The sequence below is a fragment of the Oreochromis niloticus genome, linkage group LG13 (genome assembly GCF_001858045.2).
Source record: "Oreochromis niloticus isolate F11D_XX linkage group LG13, O_niloticus_UMD_NMBU, whole genome shotgun sequence".
NCBI lineage: Eukaryota > Metazoa > Chordata > Actinopteri > Cichliformes > Cichlidae > Oreochromis > Oreochromis niloticus.
The window spans coordinates 3,916,093-3,944,021 of NC_031978.2; the positions used below are offsets into that span (position 1 = coordinate 3,916,093).

At 40.2% G+C, this 27,929-nt stretch overlaps 1 protein-coding gene across 3 annotated transcripts in view; it reads right to left on the reverse strand.

Annotated features, from left to right (window-relative positions):
- Positions 1–2,660: 2,660 nt before the first annotated feature.
- The window catches only part of nrg3a (neuregulin 3a), a 336,802-nt gene continuing 311,533 nt past the window's right edge, over positions 2,661–27,929 (reverse strand). The window contains exons 8-10 of one of the 3 annotated variants that reach the window (XM_019367053.2): positions 16,332–16,447; positions 13,666–13,851; positions 2,661–5,812 (exon numbers count right to left, since the gene is read on the reverse strand). In XM_019367053.2, the coding sequence (XP_019222598.1) occupies positions 5,140–5,812; positions 13,666–13,851; positions 16,332–16,447 (975 nt within the window). In that variant the 3' untranslated portion in view covers positions 2,661–5,139. The remainder of the gene's footprint in view (positions 5,813–13,665; positions 13,852–16,331; positions 16,448–27,929) is intronic. The other 2 variants (XM_025897549.1, XM_005473727.4) reach the window with 2 other exon arrangements.

Consider the following 27,929-nt stretch of genomic DNA (forward strand, 5'->3'; position numbering starts at 1 on the left):
GGCTCTTCTGTCACCATCCAGGATCTTGTGCTTTGAAGAGGGAAAGAGCCTGAATTACAGCCAAGCTGACAGTATGCATTTCATCGCCCCTATTTCACTGTCTCAGACTCCCTCTATATATCTCTGACTTGATCCAGTTCAAACCACCTTCGGGAGCAAAGTCTCATTGCTCTATATTTAAGTGTGCTTGTTATCTAGATGTGTAGCTCTCCATGCTGCAGGAGTTTGTGTAAGGATAGGAGGGCATATGGCTGGAAGAGTAAAGAAAGAGATGTTGACACGCAAGCATTTAAAACACACATACACACACACACACACACATGCATAAAAATGCAAACAAACACTTATAGTAACTGAGCTCACTGTCAGTGAACTGGCATGCAGTTCAGATGAGGTCTGATGGGCTTGGCTGGGCTGGCAGTCGAGAGCTTTGGGAGGATCAAACTATAGCTCTTATCTCTCTGGCCTGATGGTCTAACCTCTATCCCCTGCCATCACACACACACACACACACACACACACACACACACACACACACACACACACACTCACTCTCAGGCACACACAAAAACACAAACAGGCACTGTACTGATTGTCTTAACTACCTCACTTTTAGCCAGCTGACTGAATACAGCTGAAGTAGCTAAATTGCAGCAGAGAGCATAAATCTGTGCATCTGTTAAGGGAAAAGAGACGTCTTTGTGCAGGCACTCGTAGGCAGTTTCTGTGTTAGAAACAACAAAACTGCACCGGTGTCCGGCTTGTGGCATGAAGAGAAATTGTATTCCAGTAAATCATCTGCTTAAACTCAGACTTTGAATCATGGATGATTTTATGGATTCACTAAAAACAAATGTAGTTATACTGTATATAAAAGATGAACATAGTGCTATGAGTAATTGCTAACAAAGTCTGATTCTGCAAGCCTTGGGTATTAGTGATTCATGTGCCTTAGGACATGAAGTGCTGAAATGATCAGCTAATGCTTGCAAGCTTGATTGCAAGCTACTTAACATCAAGTAAACTACAACCACATAAATAAACTCCTAAATACTATATGTACTCTGCATATAGTATTTAACAATCATAAACCTCATGAATAATAGGTCCCCATGTACCCTGCCGTGACTGACTCAGAAACAACAGTTCTTCAATTCCTGGACTCCACGTGCTCGATCTCCGGCCTCGGTGGTGCTCGTCTCACATTGTGAGAGTACGCCTTGTACTGTCTCTCTGGTATAGGATCCACAGTGGATCCTACTACATGACAATATCTCCCCCCGACCTGGCTCTCCCTTGCTGTAGCAGCTTGTAAATCTCTGGCTACTCTGGATACAGATGCCCAAGGCGGGAATCGAACTTGCACTCCCACTCTAAAGGCATGTAGTCTTATCACTACGCTATCCAGTCATCCTGTCTTAGCTGTGAAATGTTTAAGATTTTGGAGTTAACGATTTTGATGGTATATGGTAAACAAGGCATTATTGCTGGAGAAAAATAAAGAGAACGGAAATTAAATTGCTGTCTATGAATTCTTTACAGCACATGGTTAAATGCAGTCTTTGCTCTTTTTTATAGTCAATTTGCACACATACACCTCACACACACCTAATTAAACTTTAAATGCATTTTGACTCTAATGAAGAGAGGCAGATATGCTCTCTAAATCTTTGAGTAATAAAAAGAAAGTCAATCAAGTTTTTCTAATCAAATACACATCCTCATTTCTCTTACTTTGCTGCTTCTCATGACTAGCACAATGTGAAGTTATGCAGCAAGCGACCTTCAGTTGCTAGGAAAACCATTTAAAGATGTTCAGAGAGGAAAGCAGAGACGTCTCCATTAAATTAGTTTTTCCCTCTCTTCTGTTGTATAATTGCTTATGCTCAGATGTACATTGTGCAGAAGTACCTGCATGCCAAAAGTAATTACAGTTTTCTCAAGGTGCAGTAATAACTCTTATAGAAGTGTCAGTTAAATGGAAATGCCTGTTTGTCTTCAGGCCATGACTTACTGCTCTTTGAGCCTCCAAAGCTTTGCCTTTTTTTTCTTTTTTAATTTTAAAACATTTCATAAATGTTGTAAAAACTGGTATTTGATGCAGAGTCCAGTTGCATGGCTCAGACAAGAACTCAAATTTACACAGTGCTTTCAGACTTTAACCTGATAAAAGCTCACAGTGAAGCTAGCAATCACACAAATGAAGAAATCCACGTTTTTTTTCTGCCTCCACATTCCAAGCCATTAGCACTTTCTGTGGGTAAAGAAATTATAGTTGGACATTAGTGTCAAACAGCCAAAATTTCAGAGAAAATTAGAAAAGAACCTTTTTGAGGGTTTAGTTGGAACATAAGCCTTCAAATAAAGAAAGGAACAAAGAATTAAAGCAAGCCGGATATAGACTATTTTTTCTATGTGTGAATTAGATTTAGCCATGCCATTCAGGCATTTATTAAAAGAAAAAATGGCAAAGGGTGAATTATAACAGAGAATCCCCATTGTGAGAAATCTGAAAAGTGCACGCTGAAAGAGTTCAAATTTGCTTTGAACTTAGTCTAATGAATCAGGAGCGTTGGTCATGTGTACGGGAAAGTGTCACGGAGAGACACGAGGCTAACAAAAAATACTGCATGTTTGATTGTCGTTAACACTGTTCAGGGTTTTCATGTGTTATCCGAGCTGAGGCTCAAAGAAACTGTGAAATAGTCATGAAAAGATGCCGTGCTGACTGTCATGCAAAAAAGCGACTTTATAAGTAAATTTATTTTTAGAATAGTTATAAACAGAAGTAAGTTTTATGTTGGGAGCACATATCAGGGATGCATCACCATGGCAACCAAGAAACCGTGCTTGAAAGAATTGGAGTTATTGTAGTTTTAAGTAGACCTAACCCAGTAGTTTAAAACACCTACATCTTACTAATGCAGTTTGAATTAATAACACAATAAAAAAGAAACACAAACAATGTGTGAAAATCTTTGAAGTTTGTGACTTGAACTGTTGAACTGGAGTCTCTGCTGCAAACAACAAAATGATTTCCACCACCAACAAAACCACCAATTGTGGATTTCCCCCCCCTTTTTAGGATGTGGGAAATATGTCAGTGTGATTCATACATATGAGAATCTGTGTCTGGAAACATAAAGCAATAAATTACAGGTCATGTTTGGCTCATATGTACTAGCAAAACTCTAAAAGCAGGTCATCATTTCCTTGTTTTAGAGATTCTGATGGCTTTAAAGCCACGTCGAAGAAGAAGAAGTGTATCTTGCTACTTTTTTTCTGTGCAAAGTTCAAGATTTAGTTCACTTTTACAATTAAGTTGCATTTATTCTTGAGTCTAATATACTTTATTTAAAATGCTATTAACTATTGATTCTATTTCATTTTGTTAGGTTTTATATAAGTTTGCAGTTGTGCCAAAAGGATTTGATTGAATCCCAACACATTCCCAGACACATGCTGCTTTTCTCTGCCTGAAAAACAAATTCCTGTGCTTTCCCACAGTTGTGCACATTTTTATGAAGGCCAATTCATTAAAAAGTAAACACCACATCTGATTCAAATTTGGTACATCTCCTACTTAGTGCACCTCTTGCCTGCTTGCTTGATGAGTCTTTAGCTTAATTTTTAAACATGGCTGTAGCTGTCCACAAATGGAGAAGATGGAATTTGGAAATGACACCGTGTTTTCAAACATTTTGGTATTCAGTGCACAGAAAACCAGGAGCTCCACAAAATAAAGTGCTTCATGAATGCTGATCCCAGATGTCTTCAAGCTGGTGAAGTTGTGAAAAGGTCAAAAGTAACACTGTCAGTGTAAACCCTCAGAGTGATGTTATCCAGCATGCATTTACGGGCAGGTTGCTGTCTTTCAAGCAATCAATCAAAACAACAGTTATTTTGGAAAACTCTTTACCAGAATTGCAACCATTGTTTTTATACTTTGTGACACCAGAGACATTTGGCTGTAACTTCATACAGAGATTCAAAAGCTTCCAATTCATAGGATACAACATAGAGACATTTATTTCTTGTTTCAATACCAAAACCATGTGGTTGTCCCTCCCATCAGCCCCAGAAAGCAGCATTGTTCATTAACAACCAAAAAAATGGAAAACAAAACAAACATTCACTCCCGTAGAGCCCTGCAGCCCACTGTCCTTCTCAGTCCTTCTGTTCATTCGTTCAAGCAACCAAATAATAATTCACAGGCGAGCGTGTGTGCATATGAGTGTGAAAATATAATTTGTAATAAAAACAAAAATAATCTAGACTGGTTTCCAACACTGGCCAAACCGGAGTCAGTATCTCAACAATCTGCCCTCCCAAATCCGAGTAGCTCCAAAAGAAACCCTAGTTTTTCTTTGTCTCTTCCCTCGTGGCTTCCCAGCACAGACACACACACGCGCACACACAAAGCTGGGGAGTTTTTGTTTTGCGTCGTAAATCCTCAAAGTGTTTTTGATTACCACAGACGGCTGTGTTGTAATTCTTGGCTGGGTAACAGTTTTTCAAAAGGCAAAGGGGGGTGAAAATGGTGTGGTGGCTCCTTTTTCTCGTTAGTCGTTTTTGATTCCGCGCAGGCTCGCAGGATCCGATTCACGACTTGTGGACGTGCGGCGGGACATTAATGGAGTTCTTCATCGAGCCAGAACCAAAATGTGAGAATACAAAACCGAGAGAACGAAAAAAACAAACAAAAATAGTTACATCATTCCTGTGTTCTTCAACTTTTACTTGGTCACTTTTGAATTCCATATATTTATATCCATATATATTTATATATATATATTTATATATTCTTTTTACAATTAAAAACACCATGGATTTGACAGACTATTTGGTTTCTTTTTGTCTAAGTAGAAGTGTTTCTCTTGTTTCGTAAATAAATGCATGTAAATATTTTTTTCTTTTTCCATACTGTCAGGCGGTGTAAAGGCGGCCACTCGAGAAGTGTTTGTATGCTCGTGTACATACAGTATGCATATCATCAGCACATTTTCAGATTATCCATGATATTACATTTTTATTTTTTATTTTTTAATTCAGCATTTTCATTCTCATCCCACAGATGCAGAACACCAGAGTCTGTCAGACAGTGTAAAACAGTAAGTGAATGTCCTAAATCGCGCCCTCTCATTGGCCGGTTTGGCCCAGGTCTCTGTGTGATAGGCTGGGGCTGAGTAGCTGGGTCTGCGTGGGTCCGTTACAGCTCAGCGCCCCGACACTTCCTCCGTTAACGTTCAGGAAGCAAACAGTTTCTCTGGCTTCCACCAGCGCAACCGTCGAGGTGCTGGTGAAGACTCCGCCCCCCTCCTGCTTCCTGTGAGCCAGCGCCAACGCCCTGAGTTGCTCCTGTGCCTCTTCAAGCAGCAGGGCCACCTCGTCCTGCTGCCGTCCAATGGCAGACGAGCAGGAAGATGAAAACAACGCGGCGTGCGCTGCCTTCTCTTTGTTCTCCTCCTTGCAAGGCGTGGCCCCACAGGTGACTGACATCGTTGTGGTCGCTGGGGTGGTTTGCATGCAAGACACCTCATTGTCATGGTGACACTGCACAGATGGAATGATGGGGATAGAGCAGGAGCGGAACGGGGGAGGTGGGGAGTGGCTTTGACGGCGTCCCGGCCTTCTCAGGCTGCGGGTGGTGGGATTGGGTTCGTTGTGCTCGGATGGAGGACACAGATGTGCGCGTACCTCCACGCAGCCGCTCCAAGGCGATGGCGACAATGCCTCCATCGCAGGAGCTTGCATATGTAGGAAGGCATCTTGTCTGGTGTCATCACACTGGTTCTCTCCCTGCACTTGGACACTAGAGAAGAAGGAAAATGGGGAATGAAGACAAACAAGACAGAGACAAAAAAGGAAAAGGAAAGGAGTGAAGGTTATTCAGCTGGATAAAAAGTTCCACACTTCACTTGGAGAAGTCATTGTGTCTCGGGTGTGTTTTCAACTCAATCGCTTTTTCAAACTCCCACGCTGAAGCCCTGACAGAATACACACAGGCGCAGCTCTCCGCCCTCTGCCATCTCACAGGCTAACCACGGATGCGGAGGGGGAAGAAGATGAGTCTGACATTTTTCTTTCATCTCTTTATATCCAAGTCTGCACACACGCACTCAAAAAACCCCTCAACTCCTTTACATAAGTAAGGAGGTAACAGAGAGTTCATTTTTTAATTATTGATTTTAATGACTGTGTATGTGTTGGAGAGTGTGTGTTTAAGGTGGCGAGCTTTGCTCAAGGACGACTGAGGCAGTCACATCATGTGTGCTAATTTTTTCTCCTTAAAAAAAAGCAGAAAGCAGTTTTAGGTCAAGATCGTTCACTTTGAAAAGCTTTTGTGCACATAAAGTGCAAAACAGCACTCACGTTTTTAAATCAGCACCATAATACTCAGTGCCTGCATCTCACTCCTCAGATTTTAATGTTTTCACAAATCTGACTTGTGCTGCTTTACCTGTCAACATCCCGTGTATAGTACTGTATGTTCAAATGGCGCTGCTGGGTAAATCAATATTTCAGTCCATCTCCATTTCTGTGCTCTACCGATTTAGTCTGTCTGTTCCCGTTAGCCTTAGCTTGTTTGTCCTCATGCTCAGGCTAGCCAGATTATACCTTTCATTGTGTGCCCGCTACTCTTTCACAATCAGTGGCGGCATTTACATGAACACAAGAAACCAGGTTGCAGGCAGAGATCGGCTCACGGAGTGAAAAACACTGCTGTCTGGAGTGTTATTTATTTATCTGTTGTCAGAGCATTCAAAGTAAAAGGTGTGGTGAGACAGCAACGTAACAGGAGCCACTGCTTTTAGCTTCCTCACAGTGAGAATACAGAACAGTTTTAACTTTGGGGTGTGAAAGCTGACTGCCAAGAGAGACCGAAACCATCAGTATTTCTGACATTTTCATTTCAAGTCTGACTTTGGATTATTTTTGATGCAAAGATGCACTGCTGTCACTTATCCTGTTGCACTGCTCCAACAGCAATACTGATGAACATTTGCTAATACACAGACATATACAAGCCTCGTTGCATTTTCATATTCATGTGAAGATAGCAGTTTAGATGCAGAGGTTATAGATGTGTGAGAAGTTTTTGGAAGAGAGGGAAAGGGACACTGAGATACCAGTCAGACACTGTCGTTTGGAACGCCCTGAAATTTGGTTGTTGCAAAGACAAAGTTGATATTGGGCTAATAAAACTCTAGGTAATAGTTAGGAAAAGCTTATGGTTGAAGATATTAAAATAAAATCATGATTATTTGTGATAATTTGTGATTTATGATTAACCTGTGATTGCTAACTGAAGCTCTGGCACAGAACTCACATAGATCACAGCCCACAAACATGACTTACACCCTTATATGTTTGTAAATGCTGGCACTGGGTGGAAATCATGAACTTTCAAGCAGAAATCGATCAATGGCTTACAGTTACATGGTGGAAAAAAAATGAAACCTAACTAATATTTAGTCAGCAATAAGGTGCAAAAAGATGGATCTAAGCACCAGAGAATGTTGGACGTCTTTGAGGGTGTAAGTTTGACGCTTTGGCTGTCACCGTGTCCAGATGCTAACGCACATACCTGCCATAGTTGGTAAATAACTCCTATACATTACAAGGCAAAAAAATGCTGCTGTAAAAGCTAATACTTGGGTGTAATAACTGAGAGCATAAACATGTTAGCAAAATATTTACCGACACCATAAATCGAGTAAGAAGTAGGGTCATTTTCTCACAGACTTGTACGCAATCTTTTTGCAATCAGAGGATTCTTTTGTCTTCTTTATATAGATATAAAAATCTCACTTATGCAGAAAGCGGGCACTAACCTGCCTGTATCAGCTCAATAAAGGCAATAACTGCTTATTAAACCACTACTGTTATTCCACACTTTTATCTCCATTGCAACTTTAGCCTCTACTTTCTTTGTGTCAATTATGGCGAGCGTCTGTATGGAAAATGAATAAAAGTGTGGAGAAGTCTGATTTTTTGTGCAACAGTATCACTTGGGTCTTGTTATTCTGTCTTTCTTGAACATAAACGCTTTCGTCCTCTTTCCAGGACTGACCATTCCCCTCAGCATTATCAGTGTTTAAATCCAGCTGTAATCTAGAGCACAGCTGCATTATCTTTGTGTAATAATTCATAATCCTCTGCAAAGCCTAGCCTTTACTGCCATGTCCAGATTCAACTTGGGGTCCTCTTCCTTATGATACCCACATCACACACGCTTCCGCTCTCCATCAAAGTGTGCAAAAATAGCGGTGGGTGGAGAAGGTGCCTTTTCAGACTCAAAGGAAATCGCATCCTTGTTTTATCTTCGCAGTGTTTTTCCGAGACATGAAAACCTCTCCGAAAACCACAGCGGAGGTTTAGTGGGCCCACAGAGAGAATCCTGCAAGCGATAAGAGAGGATGATGCGAGGGTGCTAATTCCCAAGATAACATTCACAGACAAATCTCTCTTTTGATGGGCTGAAACACAATCAGATTGCAAAAGTCTATGAAGCACAGTTCAAATATAGACCCCGGAGCGAAGCGGCAGCAGCTACGGGGGAATTACAGAGAGATTGTGTGCAAGTGAGGTGAGATAAGTGACCAGCCTTTTATCTTTAATGGGAGCTCATTACATGTACAAGTGTTAACAGCCATTTTCATTAATCTATTGCCCTACAGATCATTTCTTAATATATCCTTTGTTTCTGTTGATAAATTCAGAATACGATCCCCTTTGTTAAACGACGCAGTCATCTTGTAACAGTGAGAAATGTACAAAGAAGGAGCATGTGTGCATTTGTATTTGCAGGTAGGTGTGCACGCCTACTCATCAAGACTTAAAAAAGCAGTGTTTTCTCTAATTGAAGGTTGTGCATATACGACAAATCGAGAGGAGGGAAAATCCAGCATGTCCCACAGAAAAAGAAAACACAAATAAATTCATGCAACTTCTCTCCGTCAGCCATTTCGGGGAAAACTTTATCTTAAAATAGCAGTTATAACACAGCACATTCTGTCTCCCCGTCATCCATTTTGTTGAGATAACACTAGTTTTCTCAGAGAGGTGTGAAAAAGAAACGAGCAGCCTTTCTTTAAAGCATTTCCAAACTGTCACGTTATCTTCTCTTTCATGACTTTTTACTTCTTTGCTGCTGTTTTCTTAAAGGTTACTGCATTTTAAAAAAAGAAACTACTTGTATCACGGAGCTTATGCCTCTCTATCTCACTCAGACTCTATGCAGCAGTGGTCAAATGTCTCCATGGCAACCCAGACAACCGTATTATGGGAGAGCGATGCTGCTGTCTTTCGGTCCACCTGCTCTTATGTGAAATCTTACATTAGATGGCGAATAAGTGAGTAAGTGAGCGAGTGCGTGCAGGTCAGTGACTCAGTCTGAATACATGTGTTTGAGCATGTGAGTGCCAAGTGTGAGACTGAGTAAGCGTATGCGTGAGTAAGCGAGTAAGCATGACCTCCTGTATATTTTGCACAACCTGCTCACGCATTCGTACCCAAACTATGTGGGATTTTCATGCAGCATCTGTAAAAGCATGCATGAGTGTGCGTTTCCATGACAGGGAGTTGGAATGCAGTGCAGTGGAGCGCACGGATACTCTCTGGACAGGGGCAGAAGGATTTGAGCCAAGTTTGAGCACCGAAGGGTACTTAAGCTGTTCTTTGCTGTTTGTTTGTTTTTCTGCACATGAACATTGGACAACTTTGAAACAATCAACCCAGGATATTTCCCAGTTATCCTTTCCTTACACCAAGCCTGCATCATGAAACTACAACAAGTACTTTGTGTGACTTACGTGAGGGGAACTGCCAGCACAGAGCATGCAGGAGGCAGCACACATGAATGGCAAATGTAGATTGGCCAGTATCAGCGGATTCAGACACTATGTGGGCTTTGTCTTTAACCTGCCAGTACTATTGTACAGACTAACATATATATATGAAAAGGAGAGCTACAGCATCTTCTAGATGTGCAGCAAATGCGGGCACTCGGATTCTTCTTCTTTCAGCCTTTCAGCTCCTCTGGCTCTATCTCACCTTATCCTATAGCATCCTCTTCTGGTCCTCCTTCCCCATACTCTGATGTTGGCCCGCCTAAACTAATGCTTTACTCAATTTAAGCTTAAACCTAGATCAAGCAGAATGCACATCACAACCAGTGGGAGCTCTTTGATAACCAAGATAAATCTGAAGCTAATGACATTTTGACCAATCCAAGTCTGGTTGGCCAGGGTTTGTTTATCACGGACTGCTTGGGCTAAAAAGAGGAATTATTTGGCCCAATCAGAGAGTCCTTACCAGGCTTACCAGAGGACATTTAAGCAACCACAGAAGCCTTGGGTTAACATATGAGCTGACTGGTTTTGTGATCAGAGAACACTTGAGCTCATGTGGGCACTTTGGTTCTTGGAGAGCACTTGTTCTGACCAGACAGTTACTTCACTTTAAATCTAGGAAGCCACTGATTAATCTGCTGACTGAGCATGTAATGGTTAATAAGGGGATTTCAGTACAGCCATATCCAGGCTGAGAGCTCTTACTGTGTATTCTGTTGTTGTTGAAGAATGTAGATAATTAAAAAAAAAAAAAACACTAAGAAAAATGGTTTAAGATTGCACTTCAGCAAATGCAATGGCTCTCTAGCATGCATCAACAGTCTCCTCAAACGTGTTTGGTTAATAAGACTTGGACTATAAATCTTGGTCCTTGCATATAGACATTGCATATTATTTATAGAGATGAATTCTCTGTAAAATAGCCTGTTTCTGGTTATGTAGCAGATCTGTACAATTTCTTTAAAGTCATCTTGTAAGTTCAGAAAATTTTGAACACAAAAAAGGAAAACTGGTTGTGAAATGAAGACTTCATAGCCGAACCAAACTGGGTCAGTTGTCTTGTTTTAGCCATCAGTATATCAATACACAGCTAGCTGAAATAGTTCTGGTGGTGATTACGGTGGGTTTGCTGCATTCCTTAAATTAAACAACTGAAATCTATAAGAATAACTATGATTTTTTACATTAATGTAACAAATAAGTAACTGATTCTGTTAAATTCGTGTTTGACATTTTCATTTCTGGTGGTGGACTTTAGGATTTGCAGGAAACACTTGAGTTGACCCGAGGGCCATTTGAAAGGGCCATTTGATTAAAGACACACTTATGCAGGTCAAGAGTCGCTCTTTAGTGATGTTCATGCAAATGATGTGTAAATAAAGCTTCAGGAGCAGGGGGAGCTCACCTCCAATGCACATCACTGAATTTTTATACGCTGTTATACGAGTGAGAGCTTTTTGTCCAGCTGTGTCCATCTCCTCTGCCTCTTTATTTTAGTATGCATGTAGGTCATGCAGAGATTAATCCTGAGCTGGGACTGTTGGGACCTGAATGCCTGAAGTGAAGCTTGCCAGTCCAGGTAGGTAAAGCAGTGACTCACGATTCCCCCCTCAAAAAAAATGGGTCATAGCACAGCACCTTTCACACCGAATACATTTCTGCTAATCATTCGCTCTGGCTGCTAAGCACATACGTCTGAGATATGTAACACAGGAGGGCTACATTTGAATACTGTGATTTACCCGACAGTCGGAGTACGACAAGATGCAAATGTCCAGTCTGAATCTAGTCCTTAAAAGCACGGACACCAGGTGAAATGTTTCCCTTGAACCTGTGCCACAGTGCTGCAGACCACGACATAATGTGATCTCTTTTTTATCTTTTCTCAGCAGAGTGGAAACAAAATGGATGAACGGGAGAAAGAGAAGTACAAAAAAAGAAAAAAATGCTGGCGTTTAAAAATATAAAAACAGAACTGACTTTGAAATATTCGCTCTTGAAAACACACAGCTTTGTCTGTAGCAGGGCTGCATTTTTCAGTTAGTGATTTTTTTAAATTGAAATGACTCAGCATTTGGAAGATACAGAATAAAAGAATTCTAAGAAAACTCCAAACAAACCCAAGAATGAGATGTGACTAAAATCTCCAGCCATCCTTGATCTTGAAGCAGTCCTTACACCTAAAACCTGTCACACTCTACAGGCCTCAGACATTTAATATGTTAAATGTCAAAGTTCATGACGGTACAATTAGAAGACAAGTGAACGTGTTAGTTTCGAAGGGCTGACAGGAGAAAGCCTCTCTCTTTAAAAAGAACACAGCAGCACATGTGTGTCTGAACAAACCACAAGACTTCTGGAACAATGTCCTTTGGAAAGATGGGACTAAAGTGGAAATGTCTGGCCATAATGCACTGTGTGTTGTTTGGAGAAAACCAAACACAGCATAACTCAAAACATGTTTTATATTTTAGATTCTTCAAAAAAGCCATGCTTTGCTTTGATTACTGATTTGCACACTCTTGGCATTCTCTCGATGGGCTTCAAGGAGTTCCCAGAGATGCTGAGCACTTGTTGGCCCTTTTGCCTTCACTCTGCGGTCCATCTCATCCCAAACCATCTCCATTGGGTTTAGGTCAGGTGACTGTGGAGGCCAGGCCTTCTGGTGTAGTACTCCATCACTCTCCTTCGTTGTCCTGTTGAAAAATAAATGATGGTCCAACTAAACCAGATGGGATGGCACGTCGCTGCAGGATGTTGTGGTAGCCATGCTGGTTCAGTGTGCCTTCAAGTTTTGAATAAATCCCCAACAGTGTCACCAGCAAAGCATCCCCACACAGCACACCTCCCCCTCCGTGCTTCACGGTAGGAACCATGCAAGCAGAGATCATCCCTTTACCTTTTCTGCATTGCGAAAAGACATGGCGGGTGGAATCAAAGATCTCAAATTTGGACTCATCAGACCAAAGCACAGATTTCCACTGGTCTAATGTCCATTCTTTCTGTTTCTTGGCCCAGACTAATCTCTTCTGTTTGTTGCTTTTCCTTAGTAGTGGTTTCCTAGCAGCTATTTGACCATATACCAGATTCGTGCAGTTTCCTCTGAACAGTTGATGTAGAGATGTGTCTGCTACTGGAACTCTGTTTGGCATTTATCTGCAATTTCTGAGGCTGACTTTATCCTCAGCAGCAGAGGTGACCCTTGGTCTTCCTTTCCTGGGGCGGTCCTCATGTGAGCCAGTTTTGTCAAAGTGCTTGATGGTTTTTGTGACTGCACTTGGGGAATTTACTGCAATTTAGTTCAGTTCTTATAGTAATGATGGACTGTCCTTTCTCTTTACTTAGCTGATTGGTTCTTGTCATAACAGTTGACAAATAGGCCTGTCAGCTGTGTAACAACCTGACTTCTGACAACACAACTGAGGGTCCCAACCCCATTAAGAAGGCAAAAAATTCCACAAATGAACCCTGACAAGGCACACCCGTGACGTGAAACCAATTCAGGTGACATCATCATGAAACTCATTGAGAGAAGGCCAAGGCTGGCCAGTGCTACTTTGAAGAATCTAAATTATAAATATTTACGTATTTAGAGTTATTAATCATTTTTTTCTTTGCTGCATAACTCCATATATCTTGTATATATTTGATGTCTTAAGTATGTATCTCCAATTTGTAGTAGTAAAAATAAAGAAAAAACATTAAATGAGAAGGTGTGTCCAAACGTTTGACTGGTAGTGTATATATATTTATTCTTTTATGTGGATTAACATTTTTAATTTGCAGATATCTGCCTTCAGTAAATTCTCACCCTCTTTGTGCTTCTGCTTCCTTCTCAGATGAGTCCACTTCCTGAAGGTGCTGGTAGGCGGGGCCAGAATACTTGGAAACTCCAATTGGGTTTAATCTTCCTTTGGGTATGGGTGGAGTCCGGCGAGGAGCTGACCAATGGGCTGCCCGGATTCTCTGGTCGGGGCTGTGAGACAGGGAACTGCTTCTGAGGAAGATAAAAGAAGTAAAATTAATTTAAAAAGAGCATTTGCGCTGTTTAATTAGTGTTTTACAGTTACGTGTGCTGGCATGTTACACTTTAATGTTATGCTAGCAGTGCACACTGATTCTTACAGCTCTGTTTTGATCAGCTCTCATTTTGATTTGCGTCTTGCAGCTGGCATGTTGCTAATGTTCATTTCCGGTTCCAGTTGCTACATTGGTAACCCTCCCGTGTATTTATTTACTAGCTGCTCATATATCAGTCAACTCTCATTTGTCATTGCTTTAATTACTTGTTTTGAACTTGGGAAAAGTTTAAGTTAAAACTTCCCCAACTTCAGGTTACTAGCAGCAAGTTCATCCATTGGTCCTCAAGGTGCTAATTCCACTGGTCACATCATCATTGCTGCTTGCTTCCCGTGTTGGTCCTACTTTATACAGGTTTAACTCGTGTGTGCGTTTGTTCAAGTCTATGTTTTTAGATCAGTTTTTTAAATGACATTTCTAATTTTGCTTAGAACATTCTTCATTGGATATGATCAGTCTTTTTCAGTTCATGTTATTTGGCCTAGCAGAACATCTATGTACAGTATTGCTTTGCAGCAAGCTCTTGCTCTTCTGGCCCAGGAACACCTCTCTATATTTGTTACTCTCTCTGTGCTGTTCAGCAGTTGTTCACCTCGTAAGTTAAAAAGCCGAATTGCTTCTAACATTCTTTCTGAGCACATTCATCATCTTTAACGTCATGTGTATGCTGATTCTGTCATGTTATAAAAATCACACACCAGTGGCTCCACCCCCATTTGCTGGCTGAACCTTTAAATATTCAAGGTTGATCACTACCAAAGCCTCGATCTTTATGTTGTGTGATGTTGGCATGAAAGTGTGAAAAGTGAGAATTAAAAATAGATAAAAAGCTCCTCGTGCTGAAGTTTCAGGGTTCCCAAAATGATTACTACAGAAGGTCATGTAGCAGAAAAAAGATATATGTTCAGAGTTTCATCAGAAGAAAAAAGGGGGGAAAAAACACCTTTGAAGAAACTTGCTTTACTCAAGAAGCAAATTCCCTCCTCATGCTGCTCTTGTATTTTGAGTTTAGCTTTAAAGTTTTTTCTTTTTTTTGTCCAAACACCATTTCAAGCTTTCATTCATAAAACGCTGCAGTTTTAAAGACTAGATTTTCCTCTAAAAATGGGCTTCTTAGCTGTAACAACTGGAAGCTTACAGTCAGACTTTTAATAGTGCTGGCAGAGTTTTCTATAAAGGCTTTTATATGAGATAAATCCTGCAACACTGAATTAGTCTTGGGCTGTTTTTTTTCCTGCCTATTTTAGACTGTGGTGTCCCAGAACACTCTGGGATCCCGACAATAGCCTCTAACTCTCTCCCTGAGCTGATGAGGTTGCAAAAAAATAAACCCTGATTGGTTGCTAATAAAATTGTTTGTGGTAAGAGCAACCAAGTAGTGTTTTTCTTCACAGAGAACAACCACACAGAGAAAAAGGAGGGAGGAAAGTCTTGCAGGAGTTTAGCCAAAAGGTTAGATAGGTGGACTTTGTGGTTGGAAGGTTGTCTGATCCTATTTCTGGTTTGTCTGGGAAAATCTCATCTCAACTACTGCTTGAATCCACTTGAAGAAAGAAGATTAACCCCCAGCTGCTCCAGGAGTTGCTTAGCAGTAACAGGTAGAAATCCATGTGTGCACTGAGAGGCGGATGCCTTTAACTGCCTTTAACAAAAATAAAAGCATTACACATGATGTTTGACGATTTCCAACTGGGTCAGTGTTTAAAAGGGGTTGAGTTTAGATTTAATGATAAATTGAAAGTCTTTTTCACACACACGCTGACATGAAATCTGCCATTAAATCAGTGCTTCGTTTACCAAAATTCACTTGAACTGTGAAATCAAAATACCGGCAAATGGCCTAATGTATAAACTCAATCTGCAGGAGCTCCCTGCAAAGTGCTGTGAATGTGTTTGCTCATGTGTACTGTAACAGAAAAAAACAGCTTTGGCAAGGATTTGAATGTGAACTCTCAGAAGCAGACACTCCTGTGTGCGTGTTTGAGTGTATTCCTGCTGACGAACATGCCAAAAACCCAGGCAGCTCTGACACACCGCTGAACGCTGTGAGGAAAGACCGACTGGGATATACATGTCTGCGCTGGCTCGTGTTCTTCTGATTTTATCTCTGTCTCATCTCCTCTGTGTTCATGACTGTTATGGATATGCTTATTAATGTGTTTATAGCTATAATTATAATTACTATCATTCTTCTATAAATCAGCAATTAGCTTTGTCTGCACTGTAATGTGGATAATTCAATTTCTCTCTTCACTGAGTCTCTGCTGATTACAGGAAAGGACACTGAAGTTGCCCACTGTTGCTATATTCTGCATTATTACCGTTTTCTGCAGTGAACAGAGGGGGGAGTACAACATAAAGCCTGGATGTCTCTGCATGTGCAATTAAATGTCATACCTGTGATGTTTTACTGTGCCTCTGGAGCTTCTGGGTGGCGTAGTCGTGATGTTGCAGTGTGAAAAGCTGGACTCGCAGACGTTTCCCTGGCGAGACTGGGATGGCCGTTTGCAGTACTGGGGAAACAGAAGAAAAAAAGCAAAATAAATGTAATATGTTAGAACGAATCCTTCACATGCATTTTAACATATGATGTTAAAGTTTGCTCAGACTGAATCTGCTTCTTTCTAATCATAATATATTTAGATTTTTTCCCCCCTAGCTGAAGACGGGGAGTGTCTTCTGCCTTGATTGTGGGGGCTGATCGTGAAAGAGTCAATTTATGCTTCTCCCACCTTTCACAACACAGTTCTTTCCTGACTGAGGTGTATTGTGCTGTGTGGAGAACAGAGGGAGGTTGCTGCTATCTTGATGAATTCAAGAGCACAAAGGCATCTGGTTGTGCCACAGCTCTTCAAGCAACAATGAACTGTGTCACAGATACCCCTGATTTCTGAATATTTTATGTTGCAACAAGGCAAAAAAAAAAAGCCAAGATGGATTGCTGCATTGTGATTGTATGCATAACTAAGATGATTCAGGGTCTCGGGGTTATCCCTTAGTTATGCTGCTCTAGGCTCAGGCTGCTGCAGGATTTCATGTCATACACTGAGCACTTCTTCTCCACTCACCTCTTCTCCCTCCCTACATGTTTATATACCGCTGCAGGATGTGCAGGGATGATAGGAGATCGTAGTATTGTGGGGCCTTTAATTCACATTATAAAAAGCCTGAATTGACTTTAATTGAATATTATGGGTAAAAAACAGAAATTATAATAACTTTATTTTTTATTGAATAACTAGTTTATCTTCTGTGCTGCAGAACTCTGAATTAAACTTTGCAGTGTACTAGCAAAATAACTATCAAGCATCTTTAGGACAGCATTTATGATTAACCTAGGGTATAGTCACACTAGTTTAAAGAGTGGTCGGAGACTGCGGCATGACCAAAATTATTGCAACCATGTGATCTCCCTGCCTTGGGAATGCCAATCAGGTCTAAAACCACTTGCAGTCAGCTGCTGTGTTCAAACCAACTGTGCTGTGTCAAGGCAGCAACAGAATGGCAATAAGATCGAGTCATCAATCTTTTTGCAATAAGACAGTAAATAACTGATAAATCTGTTGTCATCTCCATCAGATGTGTAGTGCGAACCTCGCAGGAGCCACACATCAGGTATCACCCTAGACTGAGTGTGTGTCACAGTGTGGCCCAGATCGAAATGGGGTAAATTTACGAATTACAAATTTATAAGGAAATGCAGCTACGTTGTTTCATTTATTACCAGGGCTCCAAAATCAGGGAACGAATAAAGCACTAATGTTATAAGCATAAGCTCAGGTTTTACACATGTTTTTCTCTTTGAAAATAGTTTGGCAGTTCAGATAAATCAGAGGAGGCCAAACAAGAATCGGTATGTAGTATGTTTATGATGCAGGGGTGTTAGAAATTTAATTTGTTATAAACTATTCCTCCATGTAAAGCTGACATCTAGTTTTAGCAGCTAGCATAATGTATGTGGAAGAACATTATTTACTGTAAGATCCTGAGTCGTTGGTGTGTTGGTACTGTTACTGTGCCACGTGTATAAATGCATACTTTGTTCCGTGTTTTTCTGCAGTGTGTGAAACTGCGATTTGGAGTTATGCACCAGCGCAGGATTTCTGCAAAAAAGATATGTGCACAGTTTGTTGGCTTTGCAACCGATGGCGCAGCTCCTGCGATGGGCCGATGGACAGGAACAGCCACATTCCTGGGTGAAAAGGGTAACCCAACCTTGACAGGCATTCATTGCCATTGAGACTTAGAACTTGCAGTTTTACATCATGTAAAATGAAAGATGAAAGTTTCAGAGCTGAATCATTTTCATATGTTTATTAATTCTCAAAAGTCCGAATTACTCCTAAAAGTCACCTGCTGTTCTCAGAAAATCTCCATCCTTGTATAGAGATTCACAAACGTGAGTTTAAAAAAAAGAAGGAAAGAAAGAAAAAATGGCGATGTCTGCAGGAAAAGAGAAAAAAATCTGTCAAAGTGGAATGTTTTCTTAGGACTCTGCTATCGTGCGATCGTGGCTCAAGAGTTCGGAGTTCGCCTTGTAATCGGAAGGTTACCGGTTAGAGCCCCGGCTCGGACAGTCTCGGTCGTTGTGTCCTTGGGCAAGACACTTCACCCGTTGCCTACTGGTGGTGGTCAGAGGGCCCGGTGGCGCCAGTGTCCGGCAGCCTCGCCTCTGTCAGTGCGCCCCAGGGTGGCTGTGGCTACAACGTAGCTTGCTATCACCAGTGTGTGAATGTGTGTGTGAATGGGTGAATGACTGGATATGTAAAGCGCTTTGGGCTCCTTAGGGACTAGAAGGCGCTATATAAATACAGGCCATTTACCATTTTACCATAAAGAAATAAACAGCATTACACTAAACTGACAGCACAAAGCATTTTTACATTATTTCATATTAAAAATTGAAGTAAAGTGGCACAACTGGTCAAATGCTGCCAATTGAATGGAGGATTTAATTCTGGCATGTTAAACCATTTGTACTATTGTGTTTGATTGAGAGTGTCTGAAGAAGAAAGTGTGAGGCTGGGAATACTGCACAATATTACGAACCCAGAAATGATGAGTTATTCAGACATTAATGCGATACACTAACACAGTCCCATAGCTGCAAACATGGCAAATGTGTTACATAATGGTGCATGTCGAGGGAAGTAATGGAAAAACAGGCATGTTACTCCGTGTATGCACACTGCTGAGAAAAGACATGGATCTGAGACAGAATATCCAACTTTTGGTCCTGGGGGGAGGTGGAGAGCATCCCAGCTGTCATGAATGAGAGGTGGGGTACACCCTGTACAGTTGGACTGTCCATCACAGGACTAATAGAGATAGACCACAACATATTCACACACCTACGGCTAATTTAAAAACTACCAGAGCATATCTCTGGTCTGTGGGAGGAAGTGCGCACAGGGAGATCATTCAAACTCGACACTGACTCCAATGCAAAGAAGAGATTTGTACCTAGAACCTTGATGAGACGAGCCCACTGTGATACCCAACGAAAGCACTTTCAGATGTCTAAAAAAATATATTCAAATTACACACTGAGGTGATATAGACCATTTGTTCCTGTATTTAGTGTAATTCAGGCATTTGCAATTATAATAATTCATCTCTCACTAATAAAGTAATAACCTGAACACACAATCAGCTGCCCACCACCCTAGTACTTACATATATATACATATATTTACAGTACTGTAAAGGATTTTACATTTACTAACAGGTGAGTGTGTACATTTTCCTTTGTGGTTTTCTTTGTGAGACAAAAGAAAATCCCTGGCTAGCTTTTAGTTCAAATTGTTACTCCAGGGGAAATTAATAAGCTTGTTGTTGGCATGCAATGTAATAAAATCCATACACTCAAAAATAAATGTACTCTAGGGTACGCAACTTCTGGACAATGTAGTCAGTGTACTCAAGCTAATGGCAAAGAGGTGTTTGTAGTAACATAGAAGTACTTAGAGTTACTCTTCTCAGTAGGCAGCATTATTGACTTAGTTCCAGTGTGTCTGCACTGTCGTGTGTCTGTATCGTTCTGTTCTGTCTGGTGTTGCACCGTCTTTGCAATTTTTGCACATTGCACTTCATGTAATCCTGCGTTGATTGTCTGTTATATGTCATATGTAGCACCGTGTCTTGGAGGAACGCTTCACTGTGTACTGTACCACTGCACATGGTTGGAATGACAATAAAGCCACTTGACTTGACTTAACATTACTTTTTACAACATTAAGACTAGGCTCAATTATTTCACTATTCATATAAATAGTTACATTCATGGAGAGATGGACAGTGGGCAACACACTGCACAATATAAGACGTTGAAGACGTTTCACCTCTCATCCGAGAAGCTTCTTCAGTTCTAAGAGCATTTGGTGACAAAGGTCACTCTTTCGAGGATGCCAGTGTTCACATTTTGGACAGAGAGGAGAGATGGTCTGAAAGAGGAGTGAAAGAAGCATCTATGTCCACTGTGAACGACCATCTTTGAACAGAGGCGGTGGCTTACGACACCAACTGTCTGCCATCTATAATCCAGTTTTGAGATCCCTTCCCAGATGCCTTAACGCCCACTCACATCCTGGGCCATTTGATTTCAGCAAATCACATGAGAGGGTGGGGCTAGGTCTCACAGTGGGTTCACCTGAAACTTTGGCTGATTGTGACCTACACCCGTTTTCACACCTTGGCTCATGTGATTAGGTAGAGGATCATTAGGGGGTCCATGACCCTCTTGGAGACACTCCTATAGGGCTAAAAATCTGGGATTCTCCACCAATTGCTCTTAGAACTGAAGAAGCTTCTCGGATGAGAGGTGAAACATCTTCAAGCAACATAAAGAAGTCCACGCACTTTTCTTTCCAAGCTTTTTGACAAGTAACTGCAAAGTAATGTTTAATAAAGGTAATAGAAAATTAACTTAAAATATTATTTTTCTCAGTAGCACTGAAGCAAAATTGTTTTTTTTAAGTGCATTAATCTTCTAATGTAAAATGTTATTTTTAGTTATTTAAAAGTAATGTTACCCATCACTGGACTGCTTTTTGTACTATTTTGCCATTTTTTGTTGGCCTAGTGAACAAGTTGTCTTGGTGGTATCTGACCAAATTTACCACGTCCTTCATTTTGTCCACTATCCATTCGTCCTGCGTAACTCCAGTACATCTCTCAGTTTACTGCTCTTTCTTTTGCTTTCTCATCCACATTGATCCCTTATCCCCTCTTTCTATCTTGCAGCCTTCATTGCAGGATGTCTAAATTAGCTCTATCATTGTACTTTGTGGATCTCAGGTTCTTTCTTTTAACTCTCCTTCTGCTCGTTCCACCTCTGGAGAGACAGATATGCAATAAAACAAAGCAGTTCTTTGATTCGACACTTCACAATACGCTTGACAAGGCAAACTCAGTCAGCTACATGGCAGCTGCGAACTCCTCAAAAGAACACAGGACAGCACAAGAAAGTACTTTGAGCTTTAAACTTTAAAAGCCTTAAAGATGTAAGAGGACTGCTGATTTGATTTCTTATCTATAACACATATGTATCAGTGGTTTGGATCTATCTGGTGGTGACAGTTTTCTCTCCTCAGCATTATCTCGCCATCGTCTAGACAGTAACTTCCACACTTTTGTAACTTAAAGTAAGCGAGACCTACTTTTGTGCAATTCTTTACTCCAACTTACTTTTATGTCTTCTACAGTTTGATGTCTGACTAACAAGACTGTCACAGACACAGTCCCTTTAGTGGACCCTCTCCAGGACACCAGTCTCGTTAGCATCACAGATGCTGCCATGGTGATGTGACCATGCAGACAGTGGAAAACCTCATTTGTACCTCGAAGACCACGACACACTTTCTATAGTTATAGAAGTCGTGTCATACTTTATATAGGCTACCATCTGAACTGAAGCGGGCGCATCAGATGATCAGAGAATGATCAGTGAATATTATCAAAATGCATTTGCAAAAAAGTTAAACTTTTATCACTGAGCTACACTTATTACCATAAAATAATACATAGAATAAGAGTCCTCGCTTGATTCAAGGCCTCTGTAAAAGGAGGATATTCCTTAGGGCATTGCTATGTTGAGCTAGACAATATATATTGACCATATAGGCTCCTGAACACAGAACCCTGGTATTTGATGTTTGGTTTCCAAAAGCTAAGAATGTCACAGAAAAATGGCTTCAAAATGGGACTTCAAAAACCAGCGGGTAATATGTCCGTCTTTTATATGCAGTGGCATGCTCCAGGGTTTGTCAAGCTTCATAAAATCATGTTCTGGCCTCTGCTACTTTGATTGGTTTGCTGTAAATCTTTAAACATTCTGCAACTGCTATAGTAAATCAGACTTCCCCTGTGTTTTCCCCTCATGGAATGAAATAAAAAAATGAAACGATTTCTAAGAAACGATGAGTTAAATCCAAATCATCATATAGCTGTATCACAGGCTATGCTCTCGTTTTGACACCGTGTACATCCGAGTCGCTAATTGATGCAGAAACTACCAGTGAGAAATTATTCTTTCCTCGGCCAGTTAAATGAGGAAATCCGATCATTTAAGAGTGGGAAAATCGCACCAGTGACCTGTTAATTAATTCAGTGGGTGAAACTGTGCTAGTCATAACTAAAGGAATGCCCAAGGTAAGTCATGGGAAATGCTTTACTTTTCCAGTAACACAGAAAGTATTGCGTTAAACGAATTTACCCGTTCACTGCCTAGCAGCTCAAAGAGAGGAAAGTGCCTTCGATCTGTTAATGCCGACTCTGCGAGGTTCAGCAGCCATTTTGTTTCAGTCTGAAAATAGATTTAAGCTTAAGAAAGATCGCCTGAGGAAAAACTGGAAACTGTGTGCATGCGTCATCCAGCAATACTGACTGTTTATAGAGGTCATCAATATAAATGTAATATTTTCTTGCACAGCTGCAGGCAAAGAAACTCTTTAGCTCCATAAACGTGAGCAGATACAACCAGCAAAAGTAATCATGGCTTTGACAGTGACTCCGTGCCGAGTCTGGACGTTTGTGGTGCGTGGAGCGCATAAAACAGCTGCGTGTGTGTGTGTGAGCGAGTGCACATAGACTTTAATAGATGTTTTAATCTCTAGGATGGGGACAATATGCCTCTAGAATTTTTTTCTTCTTTTTTAAACACTGACAAACTATGTGGATTGAGCCAGAGATGGTTTTATGATTCGTGCAGCGATGGTGGCATCTTTAACTGTTTCACAGCTAAACACATGCACTCAGTCTCAGAAACATGCTTAGCATAGCGGGCTCAGTACAGTGCCGCTCATGATGAAGTCAGGGCAGTTTTAATTATGCGGAAATAGCAGACGGACTCTGTGGGACACCTCAAGAATTCATGATAGGGTAGTAAAACCTGATTGATAGAGAAAGACTGACTCACTCAGAGCTGCTCTTTAGTTCACTGCTTAATCAAATACTTCCAACAAAGGGCCCTGCGGTGCTAATCAGAAGTGTTCATTTTCTATCGCCGGCCACTGCTGGAATGTTCTGCCGACTTTGGCGTGACCCACACGATCACAGGGGTCTAGATCTACTTGTAGCTACTGCAAAATGAGATGAAAAGTACGAATCTAAATGAAAGTTGGGTATAATAATAAAATGAAAATGTGTCTGTGTAGAGAAGAAATGCCACAGAAATGAATGTGTGTGTGGCTGTTGTGTGTGTGTGTGTAAGCTCCTGATACACCATTGACCCCATGCTTGTTGCTCTCCTTTCAGAAATTTTAGTAATTGATTGCCTGCAGACAGAAATCAATGTGATTCTGGGTGCGTAGGCACAAAATAAACAAATGCTGCTCATTTGCATTCAAGTTCCCCAAAGACTGTTGTAGAAATTAAATAAATAAAAGAAGATTTCAAAGCAACATTTATGCACTAAAGACCCGCCTTGTTTTTCCACCACAAAACATTTTTTGGAGTCAGTAAACAATCAGTAATTCAAGAGCCGTGCTAATAAAGCAGTTAGGAAAATAAAAGCCAAAGTGCTTATTTTAAATAATTTTCTGTACAAATTTATGCAATATATATATATATATATATATATATATATATATATATATATATATATATATATATATATATGTGATATTCAATTATAGTCTACTTTTTTTCAATTCTTTGCAGAAAATATCATTACATTTAGCAAATTAACACAAAAATAATTAAAATGTTCTAACACTTTAAAGTGCACCATAAGTGGGAGGCAATAATGGTCATTTACACTTCAATCACTATCCATTAAATGACAAAGACACCTTTAAAATTGTAAGGCACTGTCAACAACACAAATGTTTTAGTAAAAAGAGCGTTGCTACTAATCTGTGGTCTCTCATCAATGAGATGAGCGAGTGTGGGCTCCTTAACTAGAACAAGAAAAAGCTTTTTTCTCAATACAACATGACATTTCATTGGACGAGCTTAATGCCTCGGTGACAATCAATGAGCAGCTGTGTTGTCGATAAACTAGGCTGTAGTCTAATCAGCTAAACCACTGGCTGATTAGACTCTTTGAGACTTTGGTTGTGAAATGCCATATGCAACATGAGCCTAAAAAAGTTGCAATACAAACGGGAAAGTTTTACTTTGGTGTTTCAATCGTTGGTTTTAGCAAGTGTGGCTGAATATGTTACGTGATGTGACATTTAATGTGATGTCACCGCATGCACTGGACCATTTATATTATCATGTATCGGAGTGATGTTGGAAAAAATAGGTAAGTAAAAAAAGATATAGCAAAGTGGAAATTCTGTGATAAAGAACAGTGACCCACTTAAAGTTTGAATGAAGCTTCTCTAAACGAGAAGAAAAGGACAGAGTTGAAAAGGAATACAACATTCCTCCCATTGACTTCCATAAAACGAAAGGATATAAGGAGATAAGAAAGTGAACAGATAACAAAAATGTCGTTAAATAGCTACACAGCTGAAAATCAGAGAGGAGTTTCAAGTCATAAGTATGCAGACAAAATATTCAAGTTTCCCAGACTCGTTTCTGATCTATATAACTGATCTGTTTTCCTGTGCTTTCTCTCTCATCGGGTCGATAAACACAGAAATCTATTTGCATTTGTTTTCAGTAACTCTGACATTTAGGTTGAAAGTGAAATGAAATGTGATGTACTTCTAATGGCTGCACAATTTCCAACAATACCTCAGTTACTTGCCTGAAATATAAATGTTGCTCTTTGAGATCAAAATAATATTGACTGTTTTTTGGGCATATTTTGTGCAATGCAGTTATGCTGGAGGCTGGACTTTTGCTATTCCTCTGATCATTACATTAGTTTGGGAAGCCAGTATGTTTGTCCTCGACAGACCTCTTACCTTGAAGGTAATGTGAGGAGACGCACCTGACACACCATCTTCACAAACTCCAGATTTTTCAGATTGCTTTCAAACTCTGGTTAACTCTGTCTCCGAGCCATATCTTACACTCCTGAATCGTCTGAACTGAAACTGAAGGTGGAGGCTTCGGGCTAGAGTGTCACTGTGTTGACATTTATTTGAGGCTGATATTAAAATTAAAATGAAACAATCAAAATGTGATTGATATGTTGACGTTCAACTTTCAAAGTCTTTAAAAACATGTGGCATTAACCGTTTAGGAATGGTTGATACATTTAGGATTTACACACTTATTTTTTCATAAATTAGGAGATCAAAGGTCTGGAGCTGAAAGAAAGAAAAGAGACAAAGGAAACCATGTGGTGGACAAATCAACAAGTCGGGATGATATTAAAATGCAGTGGTTAGCTTGGAAACACCAAAACATCAGAGAGACCACGGACAAGCCAAGCGGATGGTTTAGATTAGAGCCAATTTGTTTGAGGAGGTAGCATAACATAATTGCATTAGTGTAGGGTCTCTACTTTACAATTTAAAGTACCCTGAGGAAAGTTTTGTTGTGATTTGGTGCTATAAAACTGATAAAACTGAATGAAATTGGTTGTACAAGCCAAGGTTTTACCCTAAGATGGTCCTTTATCCTTTGTAAGATCAGTCAGACAGATAAATCTAAATTAACTTTTACTAGAATGACTGAAAGACATGTGTGTGGTGTTAACTATACTTTGAACATTATCCAAAGTACCAGTGATAATTTTGACAGCAAACTTTGATTAAACTGTCAGTTAGTTTTAGCCATAAATTAGCCATATAAATTATTTTAGTTTTAGTCAACAAAATATCAAAACTGATAAAGTTGATTAAATATAAACTGTAAAAGTGTGTCGTGGTTTTACTGGTGAAAGTTGCTCCACACAGTTTACAAAGCTTTCACATTAAATGTGAAACGTGTCCATATGTAGACTCTTTTGTTCGTCCAACGCTGACATTTTGGCACATTTCATGAGAAACAGGGAGCTCCCCCTCCCCAACATTTGTCAGTAGCAGATCAGTTTTTGCTGTAAAAGGAGAATACTTCTGATTGGATCATCCCGCTTCTCTATACAGCTTCATTCTGATTGGATCTCGTCTCTCCAGGACATTTTCATCTCATTTTTATTTGGCGATGAAAGTGTCAATACAAAAAAATCTGAATCTTAATTTCTGCATTTCAAATCAAGTATGACATTATATATGCTTGCAAAACTGTACTCATTCGTTTAACAGAGTCATCTGAAATTTTAAATATGCCATAATAGACAAAGGATTTTCAGGATTTGGGGAAATTTTCTCATTTTCTCTCTTGCTGTCAAAATTTAGATGACAATATTGATACCAGTCTGGTGACTGTATGGTAAGTATAAGGTTGTAGCCACATGTTAGCTCACCATAGTTTACTGTTCCAAAGTCTAAGTATTACTTTAGGTCTCTTTTAAAAGGTCAGATAAAATATGGACAACATTGCCTTTCTGGTGTCAAAAACTAGTACAGTGCAACTGTGGCTTCTGGGGTCAAAACCAAAGATGTATTCGGATATAGTTGGTATGGTTGACATCTATCTTATTTTTTTGTCAACCCATTTTGCACAACTTCCTTCTTTGGCATTACAGGTGAAGATATTATATTTCAAGCTTTTTAATGAAATAACAACCGCTGATGTATTTTTTTCAGAGGACAGTCTTTGCAATGATGACAAATCAGGATAAATCTGTCAGCTGTATCATGAACTGCCAGCATGAAATGTAATTATCTCTACTGCTTTTCCCACACAGTGATTTATTCATCTTCTGCATATTAATGCGCTTATGATGGAGTCCCTTGTGTATAGACCAACAGTGCATTTAAAAATGTTCCTAATACTTTACACCCTTGTGTATTAATTTCAGTGGAGTGGACAAAATATTTGGAACACTTTAAATATAATGCAGTCTGGCGGACCGCTACCAGCACCCATTATGACCTATGCAATAAAGATAAGAAAATCACAAGCTGGAAACACAGTAATTCATGGTATAGATGTTGTACTGGAATATGTTAGATCTCATAGGTGTACCTAATGAAGTGCCTGAGAGATTTACATGATTAAACTGTAAAAAATGCTTAAGGTTAATTTATGCAGATTGGTGTACAAATACACACAAGGACAGTCTCCCGGGAGCAACAGTCACGTTAAGGTAATTTTCATGTCCATGCCAGCTACTCCTGGACGCACAACTGGGAGCGCGATGACACAGAGCACTGAGAAGATGATGAATGACAGTGGCTGCCAGCAGCATGCTCCCAAACCACTGAACGATTGCTCTCAAGAAGACCTGTAAGCCTCGTGCAAGTGGCCAGGTGGAGACAGCAATACATACTTATTCATATGCACAAACTGCAGGCAGCCATAAATCTAATGGTAATCCTCTGCGGTGTGTGTGAGGTGTGCGTCTGCTCAGTGATAATAACTTTAGGGAGCAGACATCTCATTTTGAATATTTGTTGGTTTTCAGATTAAGATTTATGTTTTAACGTTTGTTGACTTCTGCTAATGCCAACTAATTTACTGAAAAATAATAACCAACCCCTGAAGCCCTAG